This window comes from Protomyctophum parallelum (genome assembly GCF_964188405.1).
Source record: "Protomyctophum parallelum genome assembly, chromosome: 5".
In the NCBI taxonomy this organism is placed as follows: Eukaryota; Metazoa; Chordata; class Actinopteri; order Myctophiformes; family Myctophidae; genus Protomyctophum; species Protomyctophum parallelum.
Window position 1 is genome coordinate 40532667 of NC_139702.1, and position 27467 is coordinate 40560133.

Sequence of the window (27467 nt, forward strand, 5' to 3'; positions counted from 1 at the left end):
GTTCTCCAAACTTCCTTCCCTTGTAGTTCAGCCAGGGTCTGGACTGTACCCTGTTACCGTCTGTCGTCACGTGGAGGCACTACATAGGGCTTGCTGTTAGAGAGGCGATGATGTACTGGCATGGAGAGGCTTATGCACTCGGCTCTCCCGTTCGCAATCTGCTAGCCAGCGGTGGAGGTTGACGGTGAGATGTGAGGCACTAGGCACTCCACCAACACACCAACACACTAGACGCATCACAACAACCCAACTTCTTACGGGTCCCTTTTACTAAGTCCAGAGAGGGTTTGGGTGGTTAAGAACAGTTTAACTGCCCAGAACAGAGATCAGAGAGGTCTTTTAATTGCTTAATATTTGTCTATTTACTGGTTCCAACTGATGCTGGGCAGTATAAGGGCCGATTCATACTTTATTATGACTTTTATTCAGCTCTAAGACTAAAATAGGAGTATGAATCACGCCTAAGTCTCCAGTGTTTACTTTTTATAGCTAGCGTGGTGGAAGGGTGCCAGGTAGGCTCTGCTTAGTTTGAGGCGGGTTCTCTCCTCCGTGTCATCAGTGCCCATACCCTAGGGGGGGTTGGCGAAAGGGCCTTTCTGTGTGGAGTTTGCATGTAGAGGACATGTCCCCTAGGGTAGTAGCAGTAGGTCCCCTCACAAAAAAAACATGCAGTAATCCTGGTCTCTAAACTGCCTCCCCTTGATGCCATGATGGAGGGGAAAGGGACTGTTTGGAATAACGTGTTCCTTCCACTCGCTACGGTACGTCCTATCGGGGGAAACACCGGCCTCCTCATACATTGAAGGAAGCATGAGCTCAGTTCGGGGCTCTCCCCAGGGTTGGCAGAGGGAGAGTAGCACCCAGGATTACAGTTAGGCAATTGGGCACTGGGTGAAAAATGGGTTAAAGAATTGTGGGATAAAAAAATATAAAATAAAACTAAGGGTGAACCAGCAGTTGGAATGAGATTCATGAATCCCATCATGTCCTTCACTAGACTCTGCAAAGACCTTGACAGGTTTTTTTTCTTAGGCCTAGGCGTGCATGGATTAAGGTTCTCAGTTGCCATGACTGATTTCAGCCATTTGGATTCATTCCATAGAGGCCAACATGTCTTAAGTTTCTATAGGCACTGCTGCTTTGCCCCATGTGGCCGGGTAAAGTCGTGACCTACTTTAATAATAGATATTTTGTTTGAAGATTAGAGAGTATTTGAATTGGTTAAACTAGCCATAGAATACACAATGGTCTCTGATCCTATATTAAAATTGGCTAGTATTAAAAAAAGAGCAAAGGTTAAAGCTTCAGGCAGTGATTTCTTCAACTGCTCGGTTGTATGCAGAGCAGCAGGAATGAATACGGAAGGATAATATTGAAGCGTCATCCTTTTACATATTCTGCTAAAGGTTTAGAAAAAGAAGCGCTGGTGTGTCTATGGGCGGGGCGCTCCTTTTCATGCAATTTCACACAAGTTGCAGATTGGGACTTGGCCTTAACCCATTTAGACCTGAGGATGATTCTTTAATGTCTTCTAAATCCTGACAGTTTTCTGAAAACCCCTATGTTGCTATGTCCGTGGTTCTCAAACATTTTCATGTCAAGGACCCCCAAGATTATATGTATTTGGCTGCCGACACCCATCTGAATATATGTTGTTCCAGGGACCCCCCCAGATTTGAGTAAAAAACTTTGGCTCTGAAAGAATATAATCAAAGATTTTCACTACATTTTCACGATTTAAAAAGAATTAGCAGACCTACAAGCTCGTAGCACGGCACTCAGTGCCGCGCTATGAGCTTGTAGACCTGCTATTTTTCAATAGATAAAGTATAACATAATGCTTAAAACGCCAAAAGGGTTTTCACGCCCAAGATGGATTAGAAAATGTCAGTTGTGAGATAGATAAGTGTCTTTGCCTTCCCTGGGCCTAAATCTGTATGGTTGTAGTGGGTGGTACGGAGATGGAGTACTCTGTGGTGGTGGGAACTCTGCCTGCCCGTCTCTCTCACACACTCTGACATGTATTCCACTGAGCCTCGGTGGGGTTCAGGTTTGTCACTGTGAGAGGGCATGCGGTCGCAGTGTTAGAGGATGTAACCGTGGCTGCTGCACACTTCCTCTGAGCTGTGACCTGAAAGGGGGGGGAGGGAGAGAGAGAGAGAACATTTATTTAAACTAGTACTGTACATCTCAGATGCAAATATTGTACTTTTACTCCACTACATTTATTTGAAAATTTTAGTTGGGCCTACTAGTTACTTTGTATAGATTTTGATTATTATCATTACAAAACTAAACATCACTAAATTCAGCCCTTTATATACATTTAAGGCCATTTGAAAATAGCCAATCTACAAGCTCAAAATGTAGTCTCACCGCAAGGACGCAAGGAGGAAGGAGGAAGGGGGAGAGATCACGATAACGGCAAAGTTGTGAAAACAGGACGGATTTCCTTTAAATGAGTAATGCGCTTTGATTCAGCTCCTGTGTGTGTGTGTGTGTGTGTGTGGCGTGTCGGGCTTTTGTAATTTAGTGCAGAGAGAGGAAGAGGGAGAGGGAGATAGGAAATCTATACCACCCCCACCCCACCCCCGTTCTAAAACGTGACACAATAAAAGCTTGTTTTTGCTTTATCGCAGTGAAGGAGAAGTTCAGTTCAGGGTAAAAAAGCAGAGCATCTTCTGCTCGCTGATTCTGTCTGCTTGCTGTTTGCAGACAGAGAGAGAGAGAGGGAGGGAAAGAGAGAGAGACAGACAGACAGACACAGAGAGAGAGGGAGAAAACCACATCATGTGTTGTGAATGTGTTGTGGACAAGACATGCTGCCGCTTGTTGTCTCTGTCTGAGAAGAACGTGAGATGAAACCTTGAACTGTTTTGGCCCATCCCTGTCACTCAATCTCTGTCTTGCACTGGATTTAATTTTCACACGCGCACACACACACACACACACACACACACACACACACTCTCTCTCTCTCTGTCTCTCCTCAACTAAAGGTTACTAACTTGCTTGCGCACCGAAACCAGCAGATATGTACAAGCTTTGTAGATCTGGGCACATGCATATCAATTTGGGGGAGACTTGACTTGAAAAAGTTTTGAGAAGCGATGCTCTAATCCAGTAGTTTTCAAGCCTTTTCATATAATGATATCGTCAACATTAATTTAATTCTGCATTTGAGCCAAGGACCACCATTTGATGACATTTAGCCTCTCAGGCCCAAAACTAAAGAATATATAGAATGTATTCTCTCACATTGTGTAAACTTCTTGTAAATTAAATAATGCAGATGTTTAACAATAATTTAACTCTTGAGAGCGTAAAATGTACTGGTCCATTTGGCTTCATTTTACAATCTCAAGAGTTAAACATCTAATAAGGGTCCATTTGGTGACCAACTCTCCACCATTTAGCTGGGGACCACCTGCTGGAACCCCCTCAAGGACCACTGGATGAAATGCCCTGGTCAAATTGTTTCATTTGAACCCTCATTACCCCCCGTCCCCTGTCCCCTGCCCCCCCCCCCCCCCCCCCCCCCCCCTCTCCGTCCCTCCTGCAGAGGAAGTCTCTCAGAGACCAGTGGTTGATGGAGGGTCCTCCTTTGTCCCCGACCTCCTCGGAAGGCAGCCAGGGTCCCCGCTCCCCACTCTGGGGTTCCCACGCCCAGGACATCGAGAAGAATATTGACAAGTACGTGTGTGTGTGTGTGTGTGTGTGTGTGTGTGTGTGTGTGTGTGTGTGTGTGTGTGTGTGTGTGTGTGCAAGGGGGAGAGAGATTGTGAAAGAATTGTCACATTTGTGCTGAGTTTGGGTTGATAAGGTTCAGTTCAGTTTACTTGTTGGTATTTATTTGCATAATCCCATTTACAGTTATTTGTTTTGTGGTTACCCTTGTCATTTTCTGTATGCGCTCCGGCGGTGTCTGAAATGTGTTGTTGTTGTGAATGTGATGTATAAGGAATGAGGGAGACTGTGTTGTTGTTGTGAATGTGATGGTATAAGGAATGAGGGAGAATGGAGCTGCACTGAAATGACCTCCGGTAGGACTAAAATGAACTGAGCTGTCAGTGTGTTCATAGGCCTGTCACAATTACTGCATCATAATTGCCTGATGTGTAATTATGTTTTTGCATTAATCACCATAATCGTTTCTACAGTGAAAAATGTTCATATATAGATCTACAAGCCCACAGCGCTATTTCCACTATCATTAAATATGTCAGTCATGTCTTTGTATCCATCTTCAACGCGTCATACCAAAGCATACACGGGTTGTGCAAGGACGAGCTGTGATTGGCCAGTCGCTGCGATTGACAGCCTAACCTTAACCTCAGTAAATCTAAACCTAACCTCAGTAAGCTTAAATTGCCCAGGGGTGTGGTTATAAGCACAACCCGTGTTGGATTTAGTATGTCGCATCTTGAACCGCTTATCCGTAGTCGGGTCACGGGGGCAACAGCTCCACCAGAGAGCTCCAGACTTCCCAGCTCTCCAGGGGTGCGACCGCGACGCACCCCTGCCCCCCACCCCCCAGCCATGCCGGTCCGCGGTAATAGAAAGGTTGGGGAACCCTGGCATTTAGCAGACAGTTTGAGGGTCCATTGGAGTTAAGAGGGTTTTGTCCAAAGCGCTTTTGAATACTTTCCATTGGTTCAATATTTTTTTTAACCAACAGACAGACGTAAACAGTGTTCAATAGCATTGATTTATCTCTTGGTTGATCAGACTAACCGATTTAGTCGATTATTAAAAATAAATAAAAAAATATGTATATATTTGTGATTTTGGTTTTGTTGAGATATATAATAATATAATATATTTTTTTGAAAACCACACACAAAACGTAATGCGTAGATGGAAAAGAAGATAATGGCTAGTTGCAGGCCTAGTTCTAGCAGCAGACAGACAGGCAGGCAGACAGACGGGGATGGCAGTGGGCAGTGTGCTCAGGTCCCTCAGCAGCAGACAGACAGACAGGTAGACAGACAGACAGGGATGGCAGTGGGCAGTGTGCTCAGGTCCCTCAGCAGCAGACAGAGAGGCAGACAGACAGACGGGGATGGCAGTGGGCAGTGTGCTCAGGTCCCTCAGCAGCAGACAGACATGCAGACAGACAGACAGACAGGGATGGCAGTGGGCAGTGTGCTCAGGTCCCTCAGCAGAAGACAGACAGGCAGACAGACAGACAGGGATGGCAGTGGGCAGTGTGCTCAGGTCCCTCGGCAGAAGACAGACAGGCAGACAGACAGACAGGGATGGCAGTGGGCAGTGTGCTCAGGTCCCTCAGCAGCAGACAGACAGGCAGACAGACAGACAGGGATGGCAGTGGGCAGTGTGCTCTGGTCCCTCTGCATCATCCACCTGTCCTAGAAGAACAAGAAGCAGGCTTTTTATAGAAGCAGGACAGGGACACAAGTTCACACAACTCTCCTCACATGTACTGTAGTGCAGCCTCTGTACAGCAGTGCGTAAACCAAATCGACCCATACATAAGGTTCCATTTGGTTTCATTTTACGCTCTCAAGAGTTAAATAATTGTTAAACATGTACTTCATTTACAAGACGTCTACACAGTTGGCGCCTGTTTTCTCTACAACATATTCTTTAGTCTTGTGTCTGAGAGGCTAAATGTCATCAGATGGTGGTCCGTGGCTCAAATGCTGAATAAATAATGGACCTTGATATGAAAAGGGTTGAAAACCCCTACTCTACAGACAGAGTAGGGGTTTTTGTTAATTAACGCCTTACTGTAGTCATACATTGTTGCCTTGCTAAAAATAAATCTTTAAATATCTTTATGTGCCTTGGGTTTGTCTGCAATCCACACCGTTTGGGAGCTGAGCAGTACTTTTATTTAAAAGAATATCCAGTGATTTCACTTAATTTGTTTTGTTAAGTTGTTTTGTTGTGATAATCCTACCTACTATAGAGTGTGCTGACTATAAGGAGTTCCTCCCTGTCCCCCACTCAAAAGTGGCAGATCCGCAAGCTGGAAACACAGACGCGTCTCCAGATTGTAGATCTGCTACTTTTGCCATTTATTTTTTTTATCCTGAAAAGTAACAGTTTTGGAGATATGAGGTTTCCACCCGACAGAGACGATATGATTTACTAGAATTTCACGCCCTTTGGTAGGCTCATCCTATTACGTTGCAGTGCAATGGGAAGAAGGAAATTGTGGGATTTGACAGCCTCCACTTCATGTTTCAGCTGTGTTTTTAAACCCAGTATTGTGCCCTTCACATGTAGTAACGGATGGCTACACATCGTAGACACACGTACACCCTGGGTAAATAGTATGTGTTCTGTAGTTTGTGTATGTTTAGGCAAGTCAGGTGTAACTTTGGAAAGGCCCCTAGCACTGCAGTACAGATGAGATGGGTTGCTAAAAGGTTTTGTTAGTTTATTTAGTTATTATTATTAATTAATAATAACTAAATTATTGGATTCATTGTGTAGGTTAGTGTGCGTGGTGTAGCCGAAATGGGTGGTGGGGGATGTTGCACAGCAATCGGTGACCCCTACATTAAGCTGTGTCCTTCCCAACATGCAATGTGGGGGCTATGGCGGGGCTAGGTGTGTGTTTTGGGGAAAATGTATTAAATTTGGGTATCATTGCTGCAGGTAGCCGCGCACATTGTGGCGGAATCGGAGGGTGTTTTTTCGCGAGGTCCCGGGAGGCTGGCCCTGCTCCGTGGCGTGTGATTCGTACCATTATATCTTTTGCCTCATATAAGGTCGTATTGCAGTGGTTTTCAACCAGTGGTCCTTGAGGGGGTTCCAGGTGGTCCCCCAGCTAAATGATGGAGAGTAACCAAATATACCAGCTAAGAATATAGCCTTATAGATCTTTAACTCTTGAGAGCATAATATGAAACCAAATGGACCTGCACGGGTCCAATAATGCTCTCAAGAGTTACATTATTGTTATACATCTGCATTACTTAATTTACAAGTCTACACAATTAGTGAATGTAGAAGAATGGTCTTTCCTGTTATCTCTCCTAATGGTACAACATCAATACAGCATGGAATTGTGGACAAAATCTTGCATTTTGGGTCAGAGAGACTAAATGTCATCAAATGGTAGTCAGTGGCTCAATTGCCGAAAAAATTATAGGCCTTGACATGAAAAGGGTTGAAAACCCCTGTCGTATTGGAACAAGCACGCTGTACCACTCAGGCCCGTCCTACAGTATACAGTATACTTTGTTGCACGGCGAATAGTGAACGAGTCATTGTGAGTGCTCTTTCATGGTATATATTTTTAGAAAATTCTGGAAATGTGGGCATTTGGGCATTTTTTTTAATTGAATAACAAAATAATGTCAAATAGAGATCCCACATGTGCTCTAAACAGTATAGATACATGACTGTGTGTGTGTGTGTGTGTGTGTGTGTGTGTGTGTGTGTGTGTGTGTGTGTGTGTGTGTGTGTGTGTGTGTGTGTGTGTGTGTGTGTGCGCGCGTGCGTGCCAGGTTGCAGACAGAGACTCAACGGTTGGCGGAGGAGGAGGAGCAGTTGAAAGAGCAGATGGAGGACGGCCAAACGGTGAGGAACACACACACACACACACACGCACACACACACAATGCACACACACCCTGCACAATGGACACAAGGGGGTTGGAATACATGTTGAACAAGCTTGCCCTATCATCTAGCATCAAGCAACAATCTTCCCACAAGTTCTGTCGGTGAGTTCGTCTCCATGAATAATGAATGGGATTGATTTCCATCTAAAAGTAGCTTTGATGTCGCACCTCCCGTTCAAACGACGGAGCTTTATGAACGCGGCGCGGTGCCCCGAACACCCCTTGTGTAAACAGTTCAGCACTTCAACAATTTTAATGTTTTTTTTTAACCTCCAGGCAAGCATCAGACTGTTTACCTCACTCCAATGAAGGTCTTTATTGTATAACTAAAGAACTCTCCCCCACATTTGGGAGAAGGTGCCATGGGGGGGTTGTTCACTTCCTCAGCTTTGACTTTAACTTAAAATGAGCTTCTGTCAAAAACAGACTATGGCAACTTGTGTGTGGTTGTTACAGACTGAGACAATTATTTATATTATGTGTGTGTGTGTGTGTGTGTGTGTGTACTGTTGTAATCCATGTAACTCGGGTACCGTTCGCCCCACCGACTTCAAATTCGACCCACGCGTTCCACACCACCACAGAGATTGCAGTGCTCGGTGTCGAACCCACGGTTGGCCAGAACTGCCCCAAAAAGGCCTCTGCCCGGGCTCTGGACAGGGCCCCTGTCCAGTGTCCATATGGAGCTGGCCTGTTCTGAGGACATGACTCCACATAGACTCCATATTTGGGCATGCCTGACAAAGAACTCCATATATGGGCATAAAAGAGACACAGACATAATATCTGGGAGCCATTGCTCAACGGGCACCGCTGTGGAGGCTCCAACGGGCACCGCTCTAGTTTCACTGGTTCCCAAACCATTTTATGGGTCCCTTTATTTAAAAAAAATTCCACCACTGCTTATAACAAGTTAACGTTTTAATATTTTCGTTGTCGTCGGCTAAACAGGGGAGGAACATTTTCGATGACTTCTCACTGTTGCGCAACATCGAGGATTGCACAACAGGCACTTCCAGGCTGTGGCGCGATGCGATCCGTTTTCATATAAAAAAACGTCGTGTTTTGGATCAAACTTCGTCTTGGGCGTCGGGCGTTACTAATAGAAAGGACAAAGAACTTCGTCCTGGATGATGGGGGTGTTAATCAATAAATGAACCTCTTGACCTGTGAGCAGCGGATCACACCATCGAGTTAAAGATCTACTGTAGTCACCGGACAGAAACCTTGTATCTGTTCAAGTTTTTACTGAGCATTTTTTTTCACTAGTGAATGCCCTATTTTGTAGAGCGTAACGTAATAATAAAACATTTCACCTTTCATGACATGCTTTACAGAGCAATGGAGAAAAGAAACGCAAGGCATAAAACAACATTAACCCATTCTGAACAGGAAATGTGAAAAATAGAAGCAGCAGCACTCTGTGCCGCAACTACGAGCTTGTAGAGCTGCTATTTTAGAACATTTGTGGAAATGGGGCACAAATCTTTGAATATATTCTTTCAGAGCGAAAGTTTTTAACTCAAATCTTTGCTTCTGGGGGTCCGCCTGGAACAACATATTTTCAGATGGGGTTCGGTGGCCAATTTGGGGGGTCCAAGCTCACAACAGGTCAGCAGAAAGCTGCTTCACCGTGTTTTTCAGTTGCCATTTTTTAGGCACAGTTAGTCGATGTCCAAGCTCACAACAGGTCACCAGTTGAGACATTTTGAAAGAGAAAGTGTTTATTTTTATTTTTTATATAAATAATATTGAGTGACATCAAGACATTTTTTAATATATATATATATATTTTTAGATTTTTATTATTGTGAGAACAATGGCTTCCATTTTTGCATTGCAACTTTTCAGGAATGCCTACCGTTTCTATTAGCTTGGATTCCCCATCGATGGTGTTTCTTTTACTTCATCTCAAATATACACTGTACAATTCTCAACTCTGAGAGTGTAAAAATGGAACCAAATGGTCCCGTGAGGGTCCAGTTGGTTGTACACTCTCAGAGTTGACCAGTATATGACCCTGCTCCTTTCAAAGAGCAGGGGCTGCCATGTAGTCCATTCACTCCCCCTTGTGGTCGGGTGAATATGCTTACTAACTAAAAAGGATTACAAGCCAGTAACACGTAATAATTATCAGCCTCCTTTCCCATGCTTATACAAGATTACAGGCATGTTTGATCTTTCATTAAGGCCTTGATAGGGTTAATCATTTCTATTACTATATAATCCTGACCAGCGGTCGGTCACCTTTTAACTACCTCTTGTTAATATAATCCAACCGACACAAGCTGCTCTTGGAATCTGCTGTTCAAGGTGTATTTTACTGTCCGTGCTGTAACCGTAAAAGATAAACATCCCTGAACAGCTGACCTTGAACTGTATTGCACTGTTTTGTCACTTCACTTGCACTTTTCTTTTCCTGTTTTTTTGTCTTTTTCTTGCACTATAGATGTTGTTTATGTCCTGTGTATGTAAGACTGAGAGTGCTCTGAGCAAAATAATTTTCATTGTATTTATACTCTGTATCTATACACATGACAAATAAACCTGAACCTGATATTAACAACCCACAAGGACGTTGATAAATTAATTAATAACATGCATCTATCCACCCTTTAATAGGAACCAGTAGAGGAGACACAAGTTACACCTGGTAAGTGTCACCTTCCTATTTACAATATTAAGAAATATAAAGTTAACATGACCTGCTCAATGTGAAAACATGCAGCTTTTTAGTTCATTACCATTGTGTTTTAATTAGAACTAATTTGTTTAATGTTTGGAGCCCTCCTACTCATGTTTGTTGTCTCTCTTTGTGAGCAGTGAAAGGGAGGGAGTAGTGATATGTGATACTACTAACAGATTGTGTGTGTGTGTGTGTGTGTGTGTGTGTGTGTGTGTGTGTGTGTGTGTGTGTGTGTGTGTGTGTGTGTGTGTGTGTGTGTGTGTGTGTGTGTGTGTGTGTGTGCATTGGCACATCATTGTGTGTACAGTACAGTACACTACTATGTATGTTGTTTCTGTCAGCCAGAAATCTCATATCTCCATATTGCATTTTTCCCAATTAGGCCTGTTATCATCTCCTAATAATTAACACGTAATATACCAACCTTTAATTTCACAGAAGCAGTCCAGGAGGCTGTTGTTCAGAACGGACAAGAGGAAACCACTGGATCAGGTGGGGAACGTGCACACACACGCACGCACACACACACACACACACACACACACACACACACACACACACGTGCACACACAGGGATCGGGTACTTCATCACGTACCGTACCCACCCACACATCATGATGTAATGCTCTTGGTCGTAATACTACAGAGGTATAATTCTGTAATTTCGGGTATTCATTAAGTGAAGACTTGAATCTGTTTTGAGGATTAATACATGACATCCTCTCTCTCTCTCTAAGCTTCCTCTCTAAGCCTTAAACATCCCGCTGGAGATTTAAGGGCGTTACATCACAGTCAGGTCCTGTGTTGATTTAAACTTGATGGGAAAGTATTGCTCCCCTGCGATGGTGTTGGCACAACGTATTTTTCTGTCCAAACCCATTTCTCATTCTTCACTGTATGTAATCTCTTGCTAACCACATGGACCCCAGTGTCCCCTATTCTGGGCACGTCATAATAGGCCAACATTCGATGCAAAATAGGCCAACATTTTCAGAAAATAGCAGGTCTACAAGCTCACAAGGCAGGTCGTATGCAGTGTAGATTTGGTGTATTGCAGTGGTTTTCAACCAGTGGTCCGGGGACCACCAGTGGTCGCTGAGGGTGTTTCAGGTGGTCCCCAGCTAAATGATGGAGAGTTGGTAACCTTATTAAATCTTTAACTCTAGAGTCTCAAGAGTTAAATTATTGTTTAAACATTTGCATTGAAGTCTGCACAATTATGTGAGAATGTACTGTAGAAGAATTGATCAACGTTTGCCTGTTGTCTCTCCTATGGTACCAACATCAATTCAGCATGGAATTGTGGACAAAATCTTATCCAACGACAAAACAATATTCTAAGTTTGTGTAAATGTCATCAAATTGTGGTCCGTGGCTCGAATGCAGAATAAACTAGAACTGCACTCTGTCGAGTGCATACTTGCTTGTTGCACACTAGTAGGCCATAAATGGCCAACTAGTGCGCAAGCAGAGCGCGCAAGTACTTTCGACCGCTGTAAACTGTCAAATCTCAGTATATCTGTGAAGGAACGTTTGAAATGTAAAATTATTAGGTGTAACTATTTGCTACCTACCTACTTTATGCATATAAACACCTAGTATTATTAAGTATGGTTCAAGTTTCTATCTATATAAGAAATACAGTTTTATCGATGTAGATATATTCTAGATCCCTTTTTAGGTTTTCAAAGAAAAATAAATCATTGATATATGATGGAATTTTTTTTATATAAACTGATTTAAAATATATTATACAGTATAGTTATTTTATTTTATTGTAAATTGTCAATTGTTTTAAATGTATTTCATCTTGGATTATAGTGATATTAATACTAAATCATGATCAGAGTAATATGTGTCTCTAACTTCAATTTCTGTAATAATACTTTCACATTTGTTAAAATATACATGATCTACAATACTTCCGTAATCTGTAGTTAGATTTGTATTTAATTGTTTAAAGCCTAATCTTGACATGAAGGTCTTTATAGTTCTATCTTTCTCAGTATAATGGTCTTCATTGAAATCTCCTATTATCATAATTGCAGAAGTCGGTGATGATATATACTTTACCATGTTTTCGAGAAATGTGTTTAACTTCGAAAGGTCTGTTTTAGGTGATCTGTACATAAGAATGATATATAGATCTGTGCCTGGTTTGCTGGGACCAGATCACATAAATGACCATATGTCTTACGTCATCATTTAGAGCTAGTCATACATATACACACCACGTACTCTGGTCCCAGCAGATCAGGCACAATTTGCTATTTTATTTTACTGATTATGTATATAGTATACGTATGACTAGCTCTAAATGATGACGTAAGACATACGTATACATATACTATATAGAGTATGTAGTTGTAAGTTGATTAGCGGTATACTGTGGTTACTTTGCGGCAAAAACCGCGACAGCAACCCGCCATTTTATGCGTATGCCAATAAAACAGCAAATCTGTGCCTGGTTTGCTGGAACCAGATCACATAAATGACCATATGTCTTACGTCATCATTTAGAGCTAGTCATACATATACACACCACGTACTCTGGTCCCAGCAGATCAGGCACAATTTGCTATTTTATTTTACTGATTATGTATATAGTATACGTATGACTAGCTCTAAATGATGACGTAAGACATACGTATACATATACTATAGAGTATGTAGTTGTAAGTTGATTAGCGGTATACTGTGGTTACTTTGCGCCAAAAACCGCGACAGCAACCCGCTATTTTATGCGTATGCCAATATAACAGCAAATCTGTGCCTGGTTTGCTGGGACCAGATCACATAAATTACCATATGTCTTACGTCATCATTGAGAGCTAGTCATACATATACACACCACGTACTCTGGTCCCAGCAGATCAGGCACAATTTGCTATTTTATTTTACTGATTATGTATATAGTATACGTATGACTAGCTCTAAATGATGACGTAAGACATACGTATACATATACATATACTATATAGAGTATGTAGTTGTAAGTTGATTAGCGGTATACTGTGGTTACTTTGCGCCAAAAACCGTGACAGCAACCCGCCATTTTATGCGTATGCCAATAAAACAGCAAATCTGTGCCTGGTTTGCTGGGACCAGATCACATAAATGACCATATGTCTTACGTCATCATTTAGAGCTAGTCATACATATACACACCACGTACTCTGGTGAATATGGAGGGCGTAACGAAGCCCATTTTTCGATTTCACACATTAATGATTATTAATGAATTTATTAGTCAATTACAAACGCACCCGAGCGCAGTACCTTCCACGGCCACAAGGGGGGGGGCAAATATCTCACAACGGGTAAGGGCTAGTATATATAATACTGTATATAATATTATTATATCTATAAATGCACCAAGTCTCTGTCTGTCTGTCTGTACGTCTGTCCATGTGTAATCCACATAACTCGAGAACCGTTCGCCCCACCGACTTCAAATTCGATACACACGTTCCACACCACCGCAAGGGTGCCCTGTGTCGAGTCGGTCGGACCCACGGTTGTCCAGAACCACCCCAAAAATAAAGGCCCCTGTCGGGGCTCTGGACAGGGCTACTGCCCAGTGTCCATATATGGATCTGGCCTGTTCTGACATCATTCTGCATAGACTCCATATTTGGGCATGCCTGACAAAGAACTCCATATATGGGCATAAAAGGGACACGGACATATTATCTGGGTGGGGCATGCATTTCCAACTTGCATCGTTCCAAGTAGGCCAGTGCCCAACAGGCACTGCCGCACATTTGTAGAGGCTCTAGTATAATATAATTCTCAATGAAATATGTTCAGTATATCTTGACTCCTTGTATGATGAAACAATTGCCATGTTGTGCAGTAATATAGAAAAGTGTGCTGCATCGCGATGCATCGTAGAATCAAACCGTTAACTGGTGAATCGTAGTGGAATTGAATGGTGAGGGCAGTGCCAATGCACACCTCTAGTAGAAAGGTATAGGGCGCCTCAGACGGAACCCTGGGGCGCCCCCAGGTCAATGACGCGTCTAGGGTTTAAGTGGTTAAACTTGATCTGGTGACATGATCCACTGATGCCAGGATCGTTTAAACCCCTGAAGGGAAGATCCTGGTCTGTATGCTCCGTGCACGCTGCACTCTTTTACATTTGCATAAGAAAGGGGGAGAAAAGCACTGGTGTGCCTCTGCTGCATCACATAGTTCACTTCATGCATAGATTGCGTATTCTCTGGTGAATATTTCAATATGTTAATTATGTGGATGTTAGCGTGCACATCTAATGCGGATAAAGTAAAGGGGTGTGTGTGTGTGTGTGTGTGCGTGTGCGTGCGAGACGGTATTTCGGAGGGCAGAAGAATGGGCCAGTGGGGACGATCTTTGTTTAAGTGGCCTTGGGAATAATAGTCTTTGTAGTTCTTTTGTTCATACAAAAAATATATAACGCTCTGTGGAGAAGCTCTGCGGAAGGCCCACACTGCGGAATTAAAATCCCCTTTCCTACTGGTGGAATAAGTGCTCTCGCATGTTTTACTTAAGTAAAAGTATCAATACTGCAATCTAGAAATGCTCCCTTCCGAAATTCAAAATGTACTTATAAAAGTATTGGCGTCAAAATGTACTTACAGTACCAAAAGTAGAAGCTCACAACGCGTTTCATTGAGAGCTGGTATATTGGCTATTTTTGGCAAACGTCTCGCCCAGAATAGGGATGTTGGGTGTTCAAGTCGTAAACAAAAGTCCCATTTTGATTATCGCGACAATATCGTTAATAGCAATTATTTTTTGTGCCACAATAATCGTAACGTGTACTTTTCATATCGTCCATACAGTGTTTCCTGCAGGAAAAGGCCTTGGCATGGTGCTGGGCGCGGGGGGGGACCTTTTTGATTAATGAATGAATTAATTAATTAATTAATTAAAGGGACACTTCACCCTTTTTGCAAAAAGATATATGTTAATGACGTTTAGAAGCTTTAGAACACTTTCCTGGGGGTCTTTATGTGTGTAATATGTGGTTTTAGATATTTTAGATTGTAGCAGTGAGCCCAGTGTCTATGATGTCATGGACACTGGTCTCACTTCCTTCCTGGACTACAATTCCCAAAATACTTTGGTGCACTGCTTCTCCTTGTGGATAGGGGAGGTCTGTCTTACTGAGTACACATGTAGTCCAGGAAGTAAGTGATCCCAGTGTCCATGACATCAGACACTGGGCTCACTGATACAATCTAAAATATCTAAAACCACATATTACACACATAAAGACCCCCAGGAAAGTGTTCTAAAGCTCCTAAATGTCATTAACATATATTTTTTAGCAAAAAGGGTGAAGTGTCCCTTTAATTTGATTAATAAATTAAGATTAATTTGTATTATTGCTCTTGTATTGCTATTGGAGACACTGGGGAGGCACTGGGGGACACTGGGGAGACACTGGGGAGACACTGGGGAGGCACTGGGGGACACTGGGGAGGCACTGCAGGGGCACTGGGGAGGCACTGGGGAGGCACCGGGGGGACACTGGGGAGGCACTGGGCAGACACTGGGGAGGCACTGCAGAGGCACTGGGGGGACACTGGGGAGGCACTGGGCAGACACTGGGGAGGCAATTGGGGGGACACTGGGGAGCCACTGGGCAGACACTGGGGAGGCACTTGGCGGAAACTGGGCAGACACTGGGGTGGCACTGGGGGAGGCACTGGGGAGGTACTGGACAAGCTTGGCATGGCGCGATTTATTTCAAGCATGGCGCAGCGCCATGCCAACAACATTGTGCAGGAAACCCTGCCATACCGACCCTGGATATCGTTGCTGTCAAGCAGAAACCTCTTATGTCCATATTCAAACTTTTTGTGTTTTTAAAGATGATCATACTACACACTTGGGCGTTATAAGTATCAAAAATACCAGATCCCAATTCTGAAAGCTCAAAACGCAGCGTATAAGCGACGTGTTTTGAGTCGATCTGCTACCTTTTCTATTTTTGAATTGAAATTAAAATCCTGAACAGTAACAGTAACAGTTTTGGACATAGTGAGGTTTCCGCACGACAGAGACGATATCCAATCCAGCAGAAATTCCTTCATTCTCTGTCATCTTAACACTTTACCTTCTTGACATTTTCTTTCCCTTTGCTTGCACTGTCCTTTATAGCTGGGCTTTCTTCTTCATGGTAAGATTAATACCATTAATATAACATGCTTGAAAGGGGGGTTACTACCTGCTGTAGTGACTACTTCACTGCTAGCTTCCTAGAAACTCCCATCTTCTGAAAAAGAAAATGTCTGCAATACGGTACTTGCTTGTCGTGAAAGAAATGTGTAGGCTGCTATGTCTGATTTTGGAACACTTATGTACCGTCATAGAACTGCTATAGACCACTGCAGTCTGACATCACTGCCTCTAGAGGGCGCTGTTCCTCTGTTTCGTGTTTTTTGTGTGGGGATCCCCCATGGGGATCTTAGATCGCCTCATATAAGAACTGTGTTGAGTGTTCCAAAAATACACAAAATGATCCTGGCTTTTCTGTCAGGATGATTTGTATTTGATACAGTTTATGAAGAAGTTTTAATTAATTCTGCCGTAAAAGTCTTGTGTAAAAGTCTCGGGGTCTGAAATCAATGTCGCTACTAAAATACGTCACGCTCCGTCAGGACAACAAGCGATGGACGTGTTTTGTGACAGGTAGCAGCCTGGAAATGTAGTCTTTGGGTTGTTTGACTAGTTTCTAGCGTTTATTGTGTCACTCTTTGGGTATAGTTGTACATTTCCACCTTCACTCGATTCTTCATAATGCCATATGAGTAAAATCACCGGGGTGATTTGTTTATTTTTCCTTATGAGGCAAAAAAACAAACACGAACCAGGGTAATAGCACCATCTAGCGGCCATGACGTTAGGGCTTCAGTGGTCTATTCTCTATTGATACAGGGATCAGTTCTTGGCTTGGTAGCATTAACAATGGGTTCTGTAACCTGTCAACACTTTCTTCACTGCATTAGACTATTAAATCATTACCGCATTACCAAAGCAACAAACTGCATTCCAGGCATGCATACGCGTCTTCTTGCCATTTTGAGTCAGAGATATATCACCTTGCATGATTCACTGAAATCTAAGACGCTACTCAAAGCCAAAGAGTAATGGATGCATGGATTAAAGTTCTCAGTCGCCACGACTGATTTCACTCATTTGAATTCCATAGAAGCCAGCATGTGTTCTACTGTGGAAGCATGTTGCACAGCAAAAATAGCTGATCTACATCTGATCTTGAACTTGATCAGCTTGTAGATCTGCTATTTTAGAATAATCGTGAAAATGGGTGCAAATCTTTGAATATACATTCTTTCAGAGCAAATGTTTTTAACTCATATATTTGCTTCTGGGGTGGTCCCTGGAACAACATATTTTCAGATGGGGGTCGGTGGCCAATTACATATATTTTGGGGTCCTTGACATGAAATAGTTTGAGAACCACTTGTATAGAAAACACAGGTTTTTCAGAAAACTCGTGATTTAGAAGACATTTTTGTAGAATCTGGTCTCAGGGCTACAATGCTACATGTTAAAATGTGGCTTTAATCCATGTGGATGCCTATTGCCTACTCCAAGTCAAAGTGATGCACGTTGTCTGCTCAGAGCTAAAGCACGAAGACGATCTCCAGTGAGGTGGATTGTCCTCTCTGGGTAGAATAGAAAGCTGCCGGCTACTACACACTGCTGTCATTATGACATGATCAAACAGAAAGAATTATGTGTCTGCTGCTTTGAGTAGGGATTTAGGACCGTGGTTCCCTACGTTTTTCATCTCAAGGACCCCCAAATTGACACTAATTAGCCCGCGGACCCCCGTTTGAAATTATATGCCAGAGACACCCCATAAGAGAATATTTAGCAGTGGTTCTCTACCCGTTTAATTTCAAGGACCCCCTATTTGACATGCATTAGTCTACGGACCCCCATTTAATGACATTTCTATCTCTGGGACCCCCAATTTATAATTGTAAAATCCATGTTAATTTAACTCAGTGTACAAATGGAACCAAATGGACCCATTTGGTTCCAAACTATCATTTAGCTGGGGACCCCCTGGAACTCCCTCAAGGACCGCTGGGGGTTCCCGGACCCCACTTTGGGAACCACTGGTTTAGGAGAAGGGGATGCGCTGGTAGTGGAGCAGCTGGACGCAGGTGGAGCTGGCCATGGCTGAAAAATGGAGGGTGAAATTGAGGTTACAGGAATTATTAGAGCATGGCGAGCATGTTTTTGTGATGATGCGTAACAATAGGGTGGTTGCATCATGGTTGTGCATTCACTGCCAATCATTTATTGGAAGAAAGTCTACAGTATGATGTCATAATGATAATGGTGTAACCAGAAGCTTTCTACCCAGAGAGGACTCACCCCAGACAGTTGAAGTTTCAAGTTTACTAGAAAACATCATTGCATAACAGTATGAATTATGATGATGTTTCTTACAATTCAATTCAAGACGACATCTGTATTTGTTTTTTAACATTTAACATAAATAAATAAAAAAACACGTTTGTTACTTACTTACTTGTGAGTCATCTTTTCGTATGACTCACAGCAGGTTGTGTGAGTGTCCTCCTATTCCTTTGTAGACAGGCTCTGGTCTGGATCAATTGGACCGGTCCCTTCACTCAGTCCTCTATCGCAGTGCTTCTCAAACATCTTCATGTCAAGGACCCCCCAAATTGATGTGTATTTGCGCACGGAACCCAATCTTGAAATAGATCTGTGCCAGGTACCCCTACCCCCTAAGAGAAGATTTGTAAAAAATGTTTTGAAAATGGCTGTTCTACAAACTCACTACGTGTCCCATCGCAACAACGTGTTGTGAGCTTGTAGATTGATTATTTTTCAAATAACCTGAAAAATAAAATGAGGCTTAAGCGATTAAACCGTTCCTGATTTTCCTGGGGACCCTTTGGAACCCCCTCGGTGACCCCTGGGGGTCCTCGGACCACAATTTATTTATAAAGCTCTCAATGGTCTTGCACCTTCCTACCTCTTTGACCTCCTGCCTAGATATGTCCCAAACCGCCCCCTCAGGTCCCCCTTAGGTCCCCCGCAGCTCACCTGCTCCATGTGTCACAAAATATGGCAACTAAAAAACACGGTGAAGCAGCTTTCTACTTCTACGGGCAGACGGCTTGTTATAACTTAGACACTTAGACAGGCAGCCTCTGTAGACATTGTTAAAGCACAGCTCAATACATATTTCTTCATTTCTTCACTTTTAGTTGAATTTCAAAGAAATCTCTTGTTATTCATGTATCTACTGTTCTGCCTGAATCGCCTTTTTTTCTGCTGTTAGTTTTGTTTGTTAGTTTTCTGTTCTATGATATCATTCTAAAATTACTGCTAGATAAATAAAGTTTAGTATTAATATTATTATTGAAATTTTTTGTTGTACAGACACAGACACAGCTGAGGATGAAACGAAGGACCTTTCCCCGTTCTCAGACGGACCTGCCGCTGTGATCACCAATGGCAGAGGAGGAGGAGAAGAGGAGGAGGAGGACGAGGCCAATCACGTCGCCTCGGCAGAGAGCCCGCCGCCGGCCACCACCAACGGGCTGACCGCGGCGCCCCCCCCGGGGGAGGGCACCGTTACCATGACGTTCCTGGGCTACTCGGAGGCGGAGTCCGACCGGGCAGACATCGGGGCGGACAAGGAGGAGGAGGAAGGCACACTGGTGATGCGAGCGGAGAGAGTCATCATCACGGACGAAGGGGATGAGGTTACCAATGATGTCACCTCCCAGGGGGAGCATGGCGAGGAGGAGGGGGGCGTAGGGGAGCTCCAGACCTCACAACCCACCGAGGAAGGAGGTGAAGAGGAGGAGAAGGCTGCGGAAAAGCCAGCAGCGGAGGAGGCTACGGAAGCAGTTCCACAGGAATCTTCTTCCACTGAACAGGAGGCTACGGAAGCTGTTCCACAGGCATCTTCTTCCACTGAACCGGAGGCTACGGAAGCTGTTCCACAGGCTTCTTCTTCCACAGAACCGGAGGTGGAAGCAGTTCCACAGGCTTCTTCTTCCACAGAACCGGAGGTGGAAGCAGTTCCACAGGCTTCTTCTTCCACGGAACAGGAGGCGGAAGCAGTTCCACAGCCAGCTGCCTCTTCTTCCACGGAACCGGAGATCGCCACAGAGGTAACCTCGTCGCCGCCACCGCCGCTGCTGTCCACCGCTGAGATCGACACTGCACCGACGATGACGGCGGACGACGGAGAAATGGGGGACGGCGTCGAGACGCAAGAGGAGGCCGCCGCCGCCGCCGCGGCAGAGATTACGACGGACGGAGGGGAGAGATCGGAGGAGGCACCCGACTCGTCCGATTCGCCGCTGCCCTCCTCGGCCACGGTGGTTGTGGCCACAGTGCCGGTCTATTCTGAGAGCCAGCCTTCCCCCGAGGGAGAGACGGAGCCCACCGCCCAGACCGGTAAGGCCTGGCACAATATTCATAATCATTTCCATGTTAAAAACATTTTGTACATTTATAAAAAGCTGAAATAGCTGATCTACAAGCTATCTACACTTCACGAAGTGACGCGTGTCATTTCTTTGTATATTCCAGTTATTTATCTGCTCTGTGCATTTTTTGATTAACAGGCAAACAGAAATGTATTCTTCATGCATTATGTTAGTCAACTTAGTTTAGTTTTAGTTAGTTTTGACTTTTTCTTTTTTCTTAGTTTTAATACGTTTTTAGAGCGGGTTTGCTGGTTGTTATTAGTTATAAACTTGTGTCCCTGTTCACCTACAGTATGTGACCATGAGCACCAGTATGACTATGAGTAGGGGCGTTGTTGTGCCAGAAACAGAGAGAGAGAGATAGTGCTGCACTGTTGCCTGCTAATGAGAGAGAGAGAGAGAGAGAGAATGAGAGAGATAGGGGGGAGTTGCACCACTCGGTTCACACGGGCGTGATTTTTTTTCATACTTTGGGTTATTTGTCAGGTGCAGGATTAAAAAAGGTCAGAGTAAGTACTGTAGGTCTATTGTGTAATTAAAACGCTACAAAAAACCCCATTTAAAACCCAATTAACTTTCAGTTTTTATTTTTATTTAAGTTAACCTTTTTTTATTTATCCCTCAAAATTGAGTTATTTCAAAAATTGTCGTTATATAATACCCTTGCAGAGGCCGAGGGAGAGCCCAGCGGTCAGACCGGGGCCGATGAGTGTGACGGAGCCGTACAGAAGGACCCCACGCCCGAGGCGGAGGAGGCCAGCTCCACCACGCCTCACGTCCCCGAGGGACAGTTCCAGGACGTGCCCCTCGCCGACCCCCAGGAGGAGAACCCAAGGACAGACGCAGCAGGGGAGCAGCCAGGGGAGCACGAGCCCCTGCTCTCCCAGACCAAAGCCCCCGAGGAGGTGGTGGTGGTCCGGGCGGAGCTGCCAGCAGCCTACACAGAGACACCGGTCCCGGCCAGGGCCGACCAGGGAGGCCAGGCGGATGCTGCTGCTGCTCCCAAAAGCAAGACCTGCCAATGCTGCTCCGTCATGTGATCACAGACTTCTCACAGACCCCCCCCCGCGCGTGACCCGAGTTGACTCTGTACTTGGACTGGGTTTTTTTTTCCTCCCCCCCATCTACACCAAATCTCCCCCCCCCCACCCCCCCCCCCCCACCCCCCCCCCCCCCACCCCCAAAAAAGCTGTGAGCTTGTAGATCGGCATTTTTTTGCCTAATGTTCCCCATGGGATATGGGTGCTGGTTCTTTTTGCTGGTGCTTTACCCCTTTTTTACTATTTTGTAAAAAATACTTCAAATAGCCGATCTACATCGACATGTTGTGAGCTTGTAGATTGGCTTTTGAATGATTTTCAAAATAGTAAAAAAAAAAAAGTTTAGGGATAAGGGCTAAGGCACCGGCAAAAATAGGGCCTCAAATCTCTTCCCCCAAAAGCTGTGAGCTTCTGCATTTTTTCTTTTTCTTTTTCTTTCTAATGTTCCCCACAGGTTATGGGTGCTGGCTGGGGTTCAAGTGGTTAACTCTTTATTCCATCACAGCCTTCTTTTGGCTGAGCCCAATCTTTCACACCGGTGTCCTTCTGTATCTCTCTTTCTCTCAGTGGCTCCTCTCCCCTCCCATCCCTTTGGTGGTTATTTGTCTCAACTCTTTCTCCTAACTGCCTGGCTCTGACTCCAGCCATCAGTGTTCACTTGCGTGGTGGAGCGCTCCCCGCCCAGGAGAACAGTCAAATCCAGAATGTTCATTTAACTCTGAGAAGTGGGAGAGTGAGACGATTGAAAGACTCTTTTATGGGTTCCATCCATTTTTTAGAGTTAAATTAACATTACAGATTGTGCTGTGTACGGCTTTAAAATCCACTTTTATTTTAATTTTAATTTTTACAGTTTGTGTTTGATTTGATTTGCTTTGTTAACAGACTAATTGGGGTTTTCTTTGTTATGCCACTCCAGTGGCCTATAGTAAATGAGAACATTACCACCCAACAATCGGATGCTCGCATATCAAATATATGTACATAGTTACTGAAAAACAGGGACCAAAATATGAAATGAAATGTTCTGTAATTTAGTCTAGTATTCAGTATATAATTGTCTCTAAATATGACGGGGTCTGAATGAACGTGTTTGGACCGAACTGGAATACGTTTTACGGTCCAGACGCGTGGAGAGGATGCTCATACTGCATTGTGTGTTATTTTAGTGATTCCAAGCGCTACATTATTTAATTGATTTGACGTTAAAGAGCAATATGTGTGTGATCCATTCACAGGGTCTAAATGTTTATATTATTTACTCTACATAAAACTCATGGGAGATATTGTCGACCGACAGGCAGCCCATTTGTATGCAATGGTTTCTCCTCATGTTAACTCACACGGTATCCTGCATTAAGTATGGTTTTGTCTGTGCACGTGCTCATCTTTTAAAAGGGAAATTACTTTTAGAATAGCTAAAACAAATGTATTTTGTATTTTAACAAAGGATGTTTTTAAGAGATGTTCCACTGCTCCTCCTGAAATTGCTGTGTGCGTTCGTGCGTGTGTGCATGCATGTGTGCGTGCGTGCGTGTGTGTGTGTGTGTGTGTGTGTGTGTGTGTGTGTGTGTGTAAAAGTAATGCTGAATGTACTCCGTCATACGATGGTGTCTCACGTAAATAATAGCTGATCTACAACGCGACACGTTGTGAGCTTGTATTTTCAGCGCGTGACACCGTCGTATGACGGAGTATGAGTCAGGCTTCACTAACTGGAATTGAGAATGTCTGGGTAATTTTTTTGAGCTTGTCCGTTACAAAACCAACGGACATGGTTTAATGATTAAACAAGTTTGTGAAACGATTTGATTTGTTTGCTCTGTTACACATGATTGCTTCATATCGATGCTGTGGGGCTGAAACCTTGTATCTCCATATTTCCACTTTATATGTTTGTTTGTTTTTGCAATTTGGTAAGTTTTCTTCAATAGTTTTTAAAAAAGTGATCAAAAATGATAATCTAAACCTAAACCTCATTGAATTATATTGCATTGGTGAAACCACTTTCATGTCTCTTTAGCACATGAACGCATGCAAAGCAAGAAGATTCTGACGATATCATTTGGACGTTAAGAACAGGTTGATTAATTTAGCCGTTTTTTCTCTTAACAGACAGTTAAGAGAAGCAGGGCGACAGTGGCTCAGGGGTAGAGTGGCCGGTAGAGCGGCCGGATGGGAGCAACCGCGAGGTTCCCAGTTCGATCCTGGGCTCCCCCAGACTGTTGAAGAAGTGTTCTTGAGCAAGACCCTGAACCCCTAATTGCTCCCGATGTGCAGGTTGGTACCTTGCATGGTTTCCTCAGCCATTTAAGAGAACATATAAGAGAAACATTGGTGAATGAGGCCCAATGTGTGAGAAGCACCTGCCTTCCCAGTGGCTGGTCCTGTGGTCCATTCTCTTCCTTGGTATTGCAGCTCGAACCAGCGCTGGGCCGTTGACTATCATTAGAATCCTTCTAGCTAATAAAGATATAAAAGCAATATTCTGTTTCATAGATGGCACATGGTGACAGGCGGCAAGGTATTTAAAGATAGCCGTCCAATAACCTTGTAAGCGGGAGGACTTGACCAGAACATGTGTGTCATGTTCGCTGGGGACATAATATGACATATATTACAGGAATCTCTGATGAAGGGGTATATTTTAGAAAGTTTGAAACTAGGGAAATAAATCCGATGCACAACTTTAAATTGTACGGCTAGGCGGCTGAACTTAATACAATTTAAAGTTGTGCATCGTATTTAAATGAATTAAGAGTGAATGATAGTACATCATGTGCTAGGACCTAGCGCATGATGTATTATCATTCACTCTCATTAAGACTTTATTATCTATAATCCTACTTAATTCATGTCCCAATCTTTTTCTTTTTGTCTACAGAAGTTTCTGTATGTGTATTGCAGCCTTGTACCTTGTACTGTGGGCATTGTGTGTGTGTGCCTGACCCAGCTTATACACTAGGGTCAGTCCAGCTGGCACCAACACTGAACAATTTTGGAGCCGGCTAGGCTGCATACATTGCCAAAATAACAAAAGCCACGCTACACCAATAGAAAGACATCAAGGACTTTATATAGTTGCAATAAAGTGTTGCTGGAATTCTGACCTTTTCCTACTTCAGAAGTCAGAACGAGGATAAAGAACTAAACAACGGTTTTATCTACAGTAGCCTTATCTATGTGACTAATGGGGAACTGCCAAACAGTTTTGCCAAACAAAAACTGGAAACTTTTTGCATGCTGCAATCCTAAAATCCACAGGTGGGTAGGCCTATGTCTCGTAGCTGCCACTGATGATATTGCAAAACCTTAAAATGTATGGCATGGCACAATAACTCCAGCTGTATACCTGGGCTACAGTATATAGTCTTGTTCATTCCCAGTTAACAGACACAACCCAGCCAGCAGGAACAGACTGAGTGGAAACGGAAACATCCTCGTACACAGAAATAAACGTGCATGCAGCTCTAGTTTATTTTCCACAGAGATAAATAATGTTCGCTGTGAACATCGCAACCTTCTTCCTCCTCCTGTCTGTGAGCCGGGCGGCTCCTCTGACCTGTGAGGAGCTGGTCAGGCCACGTGGTGCCGTGGACTGCCACGGTCTGGACGGGACATGGACGCTGCTCGCCGGCAGCATCAGCCACCCGGCCTCCCTGGAGGCCCTGAGGCTCAGAGACAGCATCACCATGGGCTTCTCCCAGTCCTGCGCCAACGCCAGCTCCTACACGCAGGCCAACCGCCTCGCCGGCCACTGCCACTATCTGCCCTACAACATCTCCATAGACAACAGCAGGTCAGTATATCTGCCCTGCAACATCTCCATAGACAACAGCAGGTCAGTATATCTGCCCTGCAACATCTCCATAGACAACAGCAGGTCAGTATATCTGCCCTGCAACATCTCCATATAGACAACAGCAGGTCAGTATCTGCCCTGCAACATCTCCATAGACAACAGCAGGTCAGTATATCTGCCCTGCAACATCTCTATAGACCACAGCAGGTCGCTGTTCATTTCGTCGTAAATAGACGACTAAAATATGACAAAAACATTTATTCAATAGCATGACTATAGTCTTGCGTGTGTGGCTCACAGCCTCAGCCTGATAGCCTCAAAAGTCTAATATGGGCATGGGCAATGCCTTTGGATTTCCATGCAGGAGACCCGGGTTCGATTCCCAGGTGTGTTACAATGGTGCTGTGACCCAGATCGGGTTTCCCCGTGGGGGGGGAGGGGGGGGGGGTGGTGAGTAGCAGAGTGGTAGCCTGGCCCCAGCCCTGAATCGCTAGCCGCACCCATTAAGAAAATATGTTCAGACTAGCAGAGTGGCTCACACAGCCTCAAAAGTCTAATATCTCTGCCAAGCCATAGGCAATTGCTTAGTGGTTAAGATGTTGGCTTTTTCCACGCAGGTTACATCAGACTGTTGCCTCCTAGAATTTTCAAATGCATTCGGAGATTGTGGAACAGTTATCTGGGTATACACAAGACTAGACTTATTAACTCAAATCAACACTGCCCTGCAGGTTCACCTTCCAGGCCGGCGGTCGTTTCAACCTGAGCGGAGCCTTCCTCCACACGTCGTGTCCGGACTGCGTGGTGGTGCGCTGGGACGTGGAGTCCTCCAGGAGACGCTCTCTAGACGTCTACCTGCTGAGCTGGAGCCGTCGGGAGGTGACGGCGGCGGAGATGCAGGAGTACGAGGCTCTGCTGGAGTGCCTGGGGCTTCCTGCGCCCGTTGTGATGGATCCCATCCAGGAAGTGTGTCCGGATAGCACAGGAGCAGCCCGCGAGAGCACGCATGAGGCCCGGGCCGAGGCCCAGCAGGGCTGAAAGGAGACTTTAAACCAGTGGTTTTCAACCGTTTTCATATCATTATTTATTTGGTATTTGAGCCAAGGACCACCATTTCATGACATTTAGCTTTGGATAAGATTTTGTCCACAATTCCATGCTGTTGGTTAGTTGGTACCATAGGCTAGATAACAGGCAAACGATCAAAATAACAATTACATTCTCTAATTGTGTAGAGTTGTAGACTTCTTGTAAACTAAATAATAAAGATGTTTAACAAAAATATTACTCTTGAGAGCGCAGAATGAAACAAAAAGGACCTATTTGGTTTCATTTTACGCTCTCAAGAGTTAAAGATCTATAAGGGTCCAATTTTCCTGCCCGTCCGGGGAGTCGAACCGGCAACCTTTCGGCAACAAGGGCGCTCCCCTAACCCTTAGGCCACCACTGCCCCCAAGATGTAGATTCAGACACCTACTTGTATGCAACCTAATTTTGTGAAGAATCGTGCAGCACTAGTTGGCTGTCCAATTCATTTTAGTTACTCTTATGTTTTTGTTTGATTGTTTAATAAATATGTTCATGGAAAAAATGAGAATTGTGTGAGTATCGTGACCTCAATTCTTGTGGAGGAAAATCGTGAGAATCGTACGTCCATGTGAACAACACTCATGGATGTATTATACGTCATTGCCAGGCAATGTCAGATTGCGGTATCAGATTCAGACAACGTGGGAAAATAATCAAATTTAAATCTTTCAAGCCACCGTCTGTCCTATGTCCTACTGTTATCCTAAGTTTTTCAATTAGTGTTCATTGTTAGTGCCCATTTCTTAGATGTTAATT

General features: G+C 44.0%; 1 protein-coding gene across 1 annotated transcript in view; it reads left to right on the top strand.

The window, feature by feature from the left end:
- The window catches only part of palm3 (paralemmin 3), a 61628-nt gene extending 39742 nt beyond the window's left edge, over positions 1–21886 (top strand). Inside the window, exons 4-9 of the mRNA XM_083765052.1 lie at positions 3563–3693; positions 7482–7554; positions 10221–10251; positions 10723–10776; positions 19726–20748; positions 21450–21886. Of these exons, the coding sequence (XP_083621178.1) occupies positions 3563–3693; positions 7482–7554; positions 10221–10251; positions 10723–10776; positions 19726–20748; positions 21450–21820 (1683 nt within the window). The 3' untranslated portion in view covers positions 21821–21886. The remainder of the gene's footprint in view (positions 1–3562; positions 3694–7481; positions 7555–10220; positions 10252–10722; positions 10777–19725; positions 20749–21449) is intronic.
- The last annotated feature ends 5581 nt before the right edge of the window (positions 21887–27467 follow it).